Source organism: Bos grunniens, chromosome 13 (assembly GCF_055505025.1).
Source record: "Bos grunniens cultivar Pamir isolate PY7600 chromosome 13, Bosgru_T2T1.0, whole genome shotgun sequence".
NCBI classification, from domain to species: Eukaryota; Metazoa; Chordata; class Mammalia; order Artiodactyla; family Bovidae; genus Bos; species Bos grunniens.
Window position 1 is genome coordinate 29,716,861 of NC_141177.1, and position 8,695 is coordinate 29,725,555.

Below are 8,695 nucleotides of genomic sequence, written 5' to 3' on the forward strand. Positions count from 1 at the left end.
GACCACAATTCCGGCCAGAGCGCTCAGGGGTTCCGCGCAGGACTGGGGTCGGGCAGCGGCCCCCTGGACTGAAGAAGGTGGCGAAGGAGGGCTCAAGGGGTGGGGAGAGGGGACCGACCCCAGCGTGCCTTAGCGGCCTCTTGCAGTCGGACTCGGGTCGCCCCCGCGCGGTGTCCGGAGGAAAGTGCAGCGTTCGGCGCTGCGGCCCCTATGCACGGCCGGGTCCCGCGCTGCCGCAGCGCCCTCCTCCGACTAACCGGCCCGCGCGTGTTCAGGCCTTGGGCGGCGGCCCGCATCAGAACTACACTTCCCAGGATGCCTTGCGCGCCTACCTGGCTCCTGGGAGTTGTGGTCGGGAGCGGGGCCGGCTCCTGCAGGGTGGGCGGGAGCGGGAACTACATGTCCCAAGATGCAGCGCGGCGTCGCGGGGGCCGGGGGTTTGAACGGAGGGTCTCCCGCCCGTGGCGGGGCTGCGTCTACTGCGGAGGGTGCGGGAGGCTGCGGCTGCCGGGGCCGGGGTCCGGGCCGGGAGGCTGAGGCTGGCACGGCGGGCACTGGGGGCCCTGCCCCCAAGGCGATGATGGGCAAGGAGGAGGAGATAGCGCGGATCGCCCGGAGGCTGGACAAGATGGTGACCAAGAAGAGCGCGGTGAGGGGCGCGGGCCGTCAGGACCCCGGGACCCCCGCCCCGCCGAGCCCCCGCCGAGCCTGCCGAGCCCCCGTCAGGGTCGCGGTGACCATTCGAAGGGCAGGACGAGGCTCCGCCCTGGCAGAGACTCTCAGGACGCGGGGAGACCCCCGCCAGAGGCCGAGACCCCCATCCTGGGCCAGCCCTACCCTTCACCTCGCACCCACGGCAGAGGCCGCGATCCGACCTGGACCTTGTCCCGGGAACCACCCGGTTTGGACTCAGACCCCAACTGTCAGGCTGAGACCCCGCAGGCCTGGGCTTCGCCCGCTTCCACCCCTCACTCCAGACCCCCTTGGGAGGCCGGGCTGGCGGAGACCCTCCTCGGCCCCGCCCCTCCAGGCCTCGCTGAAGTCCGGGCCTGTACAGCCCTGACTGGCCGCCCGCCGCCTTGGCCTTCCTCCTGCCCATCCTAGGCATCCTCGGAGTCCCCCAGAACTCCCTGCCAAGGCCCACCCCGACTCAGAGCCCTCTGTCCCACCTTAGGTCTCCCACATCCTTTCTCCGCCTTCAAGAGTTTGGAGTGTGAGATTGGACCCCTTGTTCCCTGGAGCTGTGGCGCCTCCCCTACCTCTGCCTGGTCTGGGGCTGCGGCGGCCCCGACGTCTCATTTCTCCAGCCAGCCGGCCAGAGGGCTTTCTTGGGTGGGAAGGCCTTTTTTTTCCTTGTCTGTTCAGTCACCCAAGAACCAGGTTGCCCAAATAAATTCTTTCCCTTCCATAGCCATGGCTCAGCCAGCAGCTCCTGGGGAGTGGGTAAATGCGTAGGCACCTCGGGAAAGAGCCCTTGGAGGCCCTGAGCCTGCCCTGGGAATCCCGGGGCTGCGGACTCCAGCCAGCCATGCTCGCTGTGGGGCTGGTCCTCCGTTGTCCCTAGGACAGTGAATCTTTGGGAAAAACTGAGCTGGGGCTCAGAGGGCCTAGAATTGGGCCTCCAGTTCCAGGCCCCTCTCAGTTTTGGGCCTAGGTGACCCGCGTACCCTCACAGGAAGCATCTTTACTCAGTGGTACCTGCCTCGAGGGGTGGAGGGGGTCCTGCTGCTCCTAGAGAGGCTCAATAAACAAAACGTGCTCTCTCCCCAGACTCAGCTCCTGGGGTGGGCGAGTGGTGGTGGGAGTTGTGGGGGAGGTTCAGCTTGGAGCTTAAGATGCCTGCCCAACCACCCCAGGGCTGTGTGCCTTCACTGGTGGTTTGGGGCTGGCTTTTGGGCTGAGCATGGTTGAGTTGGTCTTTGGACAGGGTTCTCCACCCAGGCGGTGGAGGGGGCTGGTCCCCGTGCTGTCATTCATCCATCAAGCAACAGCACTGCCTCATCCCCAAACCCTGCACCATGTTCACACCCCTGGGAGGCAGTGGGCAGCCCAGAGCAGGGGTGTGGGAACGTCTATGGCTGTTTCCAGAGATGCCAAGAGAAAAAAGTTGCTTTCCCCAGAGGAGACAAAACAAATGTCCCCCAGGTCGGGGCAGAGATGGGTCAGGGGACCCACGGAGGACTGAGTGGGGCCAGGCAGGGCTAGGGGAGGGGATACCTAGGTGGAACACCGCGTGGATGGAAGCCCAGGGGAAAATGAGGAGGGGGGACAGGTATAGACTGGGAAGGGCGTGAGGAGGTTTGAGGCACCATGGACCGGTGAGTGAGAGCCGGCAGAGACTTCTGGTGGGTCCCAGTGCCTTCAAGGCCCCTTGGGGAGTAGGGGGCCATGACTGGGAATCCTGTTTTATGCCTCCCTGTTCCGGAGGCATCAGAAAGCTGGTATCCTGCAGCCTGGGGCTCCATTTTGGGGAAGATGATTGCTAAGTTGCGCTGTGCCCTTGTCTCTGGTGACCGTTTGTCCCCTGTGAGGAGCTTACCATAGGGCTGGACTCTGCAGCCCGAGGGGCAGGACTTGCCAAGGGTGATGAGGGGGAGGCTGCAGCCTGAGCAGAGATGCCATCCAGTTTGGGGAGGGGCAGGTTGTGCCTCTCCCACAGCTAGGCTGCCTTGGGTGGCTGCCTCCCCCATGTCCTCAGACACACACACGTGAAACCTCACTGGTGGGTTCCCTGAGGCTTCTGTGGAGGAAGGCAAAGCCCAGAGCGGGTGGGGTGGTGCAAGGCCTCCCCCTCACTACAGACCTGTGGTTTCAGCAGAGCTCTACGAGGAGATGGGGGCAGGTGTGTTGCTGGTGGTGGGAGGAGCAGGGCCAGAGGTCCTGAAGGGCCCCAGGGAGCTGTCTGCGTGGCGTCCTGTGGCTCGTGTGTGTGTGTGTGTGTGTGTGTGTGTGTGTGTGTGCGTGCGTGTGTGTGTGCGCGCCCTGGAGGAAGCAGACGTGGGCGAGAGTGCTGGTCAGAGAAGGGAGACAGGGCTCTGTTGGGCCAGGCGAGGTGACACAGCTGGAGGGAGTGAGTAGGGTGTGGGGGTTGATGTGAGGAGAGGAGAGGCCCCTGAGGTCTTGGCCTCAGCAAGGGGCGCTGAGGAGAGGCTGCCAGAGTTACGTGGGTGGAGGACATGGGACCAGGCAGGAGTGGGCACTTCTCAGGGCTGTGTTTCTTCCTGGTATGGCGCCCCTGCCAGGGAGGGCTGGGGCCCTTTCCCCTGTTGGCCCTGCGGTGGTGGGTTGGGATTAAGTGCAAAGCCGCTTCCTATATCATGCCTGCGTTCCCGGGGCATCTGACCCAGGTGGGTCTCCAAATTGTCACTGCCTGTGTTTGTTCCCCCAACCCTCATGTGTAGGATGAGGTGGGCTCGCCCACCGAGAGTTGAGAGTCATTTACGTGGGTCCTCCCTTCTTCCAGGAGGGAGCCATGGACCTGCTGCGGGAGCTGAAGGCCATGCCTGTCACACTGCATCTGCTGCAGGTAGGGCCCCACGAGCCCCCCAGCTCCCAGCACCTGGCGGGGCTTCCTGCCCCCGCCCTGCTTTCGGTTGGCATGAATCCCTGCCCCTGAGGAAACGGTCCCTGCCTTTCTCTGTTGCCCCATGAGATAGGAATGGGCATTCATGAGAAACCGACGGTGTTTCTCACTGAGACTCATGCAGATGGAACGGTCACCCTCAGGAACGGCGCCCCCTCCCCTCACTGGTCCCCAGCCTTGCCCTGTGGGAGTCACCATGGGTCTGTGGGGAGGGTTTGCCCGCTGCCCCCAGCCTGGCCACTTGCCTTGCAGTCCACCCGTGTTGGCATGTCCGTCAATGCCCTGCGGAAGCAGAGCTCGGACGAGGAGGTCGTCACACTAGCCAAGTCCCTCATCAAGTCCTGGAAGAAGCTCCTGGGTATGGGTCAAGCAGCCTGGGCTGAGTTCGGGGGCAAGGGGCACCCAAGACTCTGGCCCTTCGCTGGGCAGCATTGGGTAGGGTGCTAGCTGTGCTGTCCTGGAGCAGGGAGTGACCAGTCTAGGAAGCACCAGGAGGAGAGGGGCCCCATGAGGAGGGAGGGGAGAGGTGGAGGGGGACTGCTCTGAGCCCTGGAGGGGGAACCTGAGGGGGAGCTGGGGGAGGTCACGTGGGGAAAAGTGTCAGGGCAGCCAGGGGGCAGCCCCGGACCTGAGGCAGGAGAGCTTGGAGGGGAGATGGAGGAGGAACAGGTAGGAAGGACATGGGGTTAAGAGGAGGATGGGGGGTGGTCTGCAGCCATTCAGAGGAAGTGGGGCTGTGGGGCGACTGGGATGCCACCACCAGACCCCGAGGTGCCCCTACCTTCCCAGCTCCTCCTGGGCTCTGTCCAAACCCTCAGGAAAGAGAGCTGCATGTCCTGGGCTCCATCTCTGGGGACTGTCACTCTATGGAGAGTTTCTGTACTCAGGAGGCCTTTCCAGGACCTTCATTGGCCGGGGAGAGAGGACCCTGGTCTTCAGCAGGAAGCTGGGGTTGGAGGCAGGGTCCGAGGGCTGGGGCGGTGCCTTGGTGGTGGTCTGCCCGCCTCGCTGGCCCTGCGCTGCCCTCCTGGTCTGCCTTCTCCCGGCCAGCCCTTCCTTCTTTCCTGGCACCTGTAGATGCTTCAGACGCCAAAGCCAGGGAGCGGAGGAGGGGCGGGTCTCTGCCCACGTCGTCCTCCAAGGAGGCCTCCGAGGCCCAGGACCCCAGGTAGCGCGTCCAGAAGGCACATGCCTCCCCTCCATGGCCCCGCTTTCTCGGCAGACCAAGGTGCTGAGTTCTGGGAGCCCTGGGGTGGGGGAGCTGAGGTCCCTAAAACACATTGGTTCTTCCCACTCCTTGGAAGGGACTCTCCCTGGGGTTAGCCTCTTGCTGCACACTGACCCCCTAGAGATTCCTCTGGGTCTTTTCAGCCCCGAGCATCTGAGGGGAGGCTGAGTCTGCCTGGGTGCACACAGCTGACACACACCCTGAGCAGGCCTGGGGGAGCCTGCTGCTCTCATCCCCAGCTCCAGACCAAGTCCAGGGGTGGTTCTCACTGGCCAGCTCTGGATATCCCCCTTGGCCTGGTGTCTGTTGATGCTGGTCCCTCCTTCCCTGGGGATGCCCCAGCCTGTGGCGTGATGCAGGTTCTGGAGCCATGAGGCCTCTCTGCCGCCCTGGTGATGGCTGTGGCTGAGAGGCAGCTGTGCTCTTGACTTCACTGGGCAGCAGTGGCCAAGGGCCAGGAAAAGCTGACCCTGAATCCATGGCATGGCCTTGTAGAGATGTGGGCTCATCCGCCCACCTGCACATGTTTTTCCTCCAGGAAGCTGCCTGCTTCCACTGACTTCCATGGAGATCATGGGGTCACGAGATCCAGGAGTGTGAGAGGAGGGCTGGCTGGATACAGGGGGTGCCCAGACCTGCAAGGGGTGGGGCTACCTGTGTAGTGGTACCAGGTTTTGGATGACCCCTAGCCCCGACCTGGCAGTCTGCTTCAGGCACTGTGGCCCCATGTTCCAGGCCTCCCTGAGGCAGAGACCCTATCTGGGATTGTGCCCCACTCAGTGAGCCTCACTGCCTCTGGCTGGACTGCATGACACACTGGAGCTGACTGCAGATGGGCAGGGTTGTGGGCTGCTGTCAGAGTGGAGCAGACGAGGTCTGGGGGCATCGTGGCTGTGACGTTGGCTTTTCTGGGGACTGCATCTCATGGGGGTGCATGTGGCCCGAGTGGGCCTCTCTCCAGCCGCAAGAGGCCAGAGCTGCCTAGGATGCCCTCGACACCAAGGATCACCACATTTCCCCCGGTGCCAGTCACCTGTGACGCTGTGCGAACCAAGTGTCGTGAGATGCTGACCGCTGCTCTGCAGACAGACCGTGAGTGCTTGGGTTGGGGCCACCCAGCACACCTCAGGGTCCTGGCTCCTGACACACACTCCATTCCCAGGCCTGGGCCCTGCCTGCCTGCAGAGGCCTGAATCCAGCTGGTGGCTGCTGCCCTTGGGGGTGGGGATCCCACACAGGTTGAGGTGTTGGGGTTAGAGCTGGCAGGGCTCTTTCTTAGAGCTTATCAGGGCTCTTTCTTACAGATGACCACGTGGCCATTGGTGCAGACTGCGAGTGCCTGGCGGGCCAGATCGAAGAATATATCCTTTGTATGGGGGCTGGGCGCTGGGTGGGCTGCAGTTTCTGGGGGTTGCAGGGTTAACCAGGCCCAGTTCCCTTGGCAGCCACTGCTTGGTCCCCTTAACAGGGAGTTGGGCAGTCGGGGGCCCTCCTAGACCCTATGGAGTCTGACCACGCCTGCAGTGGACTTGGGTCCCAGACCCTGCGCCTGCAGTTGGGCCTCAGCCAGGAATGTGTCAGTGTCCGGACCCCGTGTTGCTGGCTTTTCTGACACGGTCCCCATGGAGAGGCCCTCAATAGCCCAGGGACAGGTTGGAGGGCAGGGCGTTGGCTTTGGGACAGGTCCTTAAACACCCGTACGTATCTTCCGGGATGTGGGAAACACAGACATGAAGTACAAGAACCGTGTGCGGAGCCGCCTCTCCAACCTGAAGGATGCCAAGAACCCCGGCCTGCGGCGCAAGGTGCTGTGTGGCGCCATCACGCCCCAGCAGATTGCTGTCATGACCTCAGAGGTGAGCCTACCAGGGGCACAGGGGGCTGCCCTGGGGGCTGCGGGCTAAGCATGTGCCCCTCGCCCTAGGAGATGGCTAGCGATGAGCTGAAGGAGATCCGCAAGGCCATGACCAAGGAGGCCATCCGTGAGCACCAGATGGCGCGCACAGGTGGCACACAGACGGACCTGTTTACCTGTGGCAAGTGCAGAAAGAAGAACTGCACCTACACGCAGGTAAGCGCTGGTTGCCTCTGGGGCCCTGCCCTGCCCTTGCTGACAGCTGGGTCCCACTTGCATAGACGCATATGGGGTACGCTGTGTGAGAGATGCTGAGGTTCGGGTCTGACTTTAGCCTCTGACGGGGCTGGAAGCTGCCTTCACCCTTAAGGCCTCCTCCTTGCCAAGGTCCCCAGTAAGCAGCCTTCAGTGGTGGGTATAGTGTGCTCTGAGTCACTAAAGTTGGCGGGGCCTGGCCCAACTGTGTTGCTGCTGGCAGGGGGATGGGTGCCCGGTAGTGGCAGTGGGAATACACTGAGTCATGGAGGTAGACACTGATGGGGCCCCAAGAGATGTCAGGGGGCCCTGTAAGCAGAAAGCAGTTGGGGTGGCTCCAAGGTTGGGGTCGCTGGGTAGGCTCAGCCCAGGTCATCCAAGAGGGCCAAGGTGTCATGAGGCCAGTGCTGCCTGAGGATGTAGGGGGTGCTCCCCAGGTTGTGACTCCAGGGAAGTCCTGCTCCCAGGGCCCTCCAGCTGCCAGTAACTGAGGTCCTGGGGCTGGGTACCCCGCCATCATGACCCTCCCCACAGGTGCAGACCCGCAGCTCTGATGAGCCCATGACCACCTTCGTTGTCTGCAATGAGTGTGGGAACCGCTGGAAGGTAGGGGTGAGCCCAGGCCGTCCTGTTCTTTGGAGGTGGTTGTCTGAAGTGTGAATTCGGGGATGGCCATGCCGACCAGTCTCTTGGGAGCTGTGAAGGTGGTGGATAGCCCTGCCTCCTGCCCTCCGGGGTCCTGCAGGCCACATGGATGCTGCCTCTTGTCTGTTTCTTGCAGTTCTGCTGAGCCCTTGTGCACGTGTGCCTGCAGCCTTGGGCCATGGCCAGTGCTGGCCAGTGCCCTTTCCCCATCCTCTGCTGACAGATACAGACACAGCTTCTTGGAAACCTGCCCTCAGAAGGCAGCACACCCTGCCCTCTGTCCTACCTGCAGTGCACCTTTCCCCTCAAATCATTAAATGTTTCTTTTTGCCACCGTTTTGTCCCTAGCCATTGGTCCTGGTGGGCCACGCACAAACTTGGGCTTCAAGCTGGGTCCCCATCCCCTCACTTCTGGTCTGTAACCCCCACCACCCGCTGCTGTAGGAACAGTCCATCTGGGGCCATGTGACACAGGCTTGGCCTGGTGGGACAGCCCTGGAGGGAAGAGCCAGTGTGTGCCCATGGCGGGGCAGGGCTGGGCATGCATAGCATGAATGGGGGGAGGGGTCTTGGGTGCACAGAGGACCAGGGTCTCAGGATCTCTCCAGGTACTGCAGCTTAGGGTCAAGGGATCATGCAGGGAGGTGAAATCTGGGCCCACAGCTGTGCCTGCCTGCAACCCTTCAGGATGCCCCTGCCCCACTGCTTGTGGAGGCAGTGTGGATGGGGGTGGACCCCTGATGAGGGTCCTGGGCCCTGGTGCAGCTCTGAATTGCTTACCAACTGGAAATTCAGGGATCAGAGGGGCAAGCCTGTGCCTTGTGGGGCCTCTGACACAGTATAGGTGCCACTGCCTGGCACCCAGGTTCTCAGAGACGTCACCTCGTCAGTGTCCTGCCCCGGCCTCTGGAGACAATCTTTGATACCTGCCAGGGACCTTGCCTGCTGAGGACCTGGCCAGTACCTCTTGTGTTGCCAGCTTTGATGGCAAGGTGCCTTGGGGGCTGCACTTGCCTGATCACAGGCCCTCAAATGGGGAGGGCTGAGCACCTGGTCCCTGCACTGGGCAGGGCTGCTCCCCTGCTGGGGGTCCCAGACAACTCATCCTCTCAGAGAGGAAAGACTTTTG

At 62.7% G+C, this 8,695-nt stretch overlaps 1 protein-coding gene across 7 annotated transcripts; it reads left to right on the top strand.

The window, feature by feature from the left end:
• The first annotated feature begins 406 nt into the window (after nt 1-406).
• On the top strand, nt 407-7,899 carry TCEA2 (transcription elongation factor A2). Of its 7 annotated transcripts, none has more exons than XM_086333041.1 (11): nt 462-649; nt 1,175-1,332; nt 3,464-3,526; nt 3,836-3,941; nt 4,661-4,751; nt 5,758-5,903; nt 6,116-6,172; nt 6,513-6,667; nt 6,736-6,882; nt 7,456-7,527; nt 7,703-7,899. In XM_086333041.1, exons 3-11 carry the CDS (start codon nt 3,473-3,475, stop codon nt 7,709-7,711), a joined length of 837 nt encoding a protein of 278 aa, XP_086189167.1. In that variant the 5' UTR covers nt 462-649; nt 1,175-1,332; nt 3,464-3,472; the 3' UTR covers nt 7,712-7,899. The 7 variants fall into 7 exon arrangements, with proteins under 7 accessions (XP_086189163.1, XP_086189164.1, XP_086189165.1 ...); XM_086333043.1 differs by having other exon boundaries at nt 5,773-5,903; XM_086333044.1 differs by having other exon boundaries at nt 5,773-5,903; nt 6,739-6,882.
• The last annotated feature ends 796 nt before the right edge of the window (nt 7,900-8,695 follow it).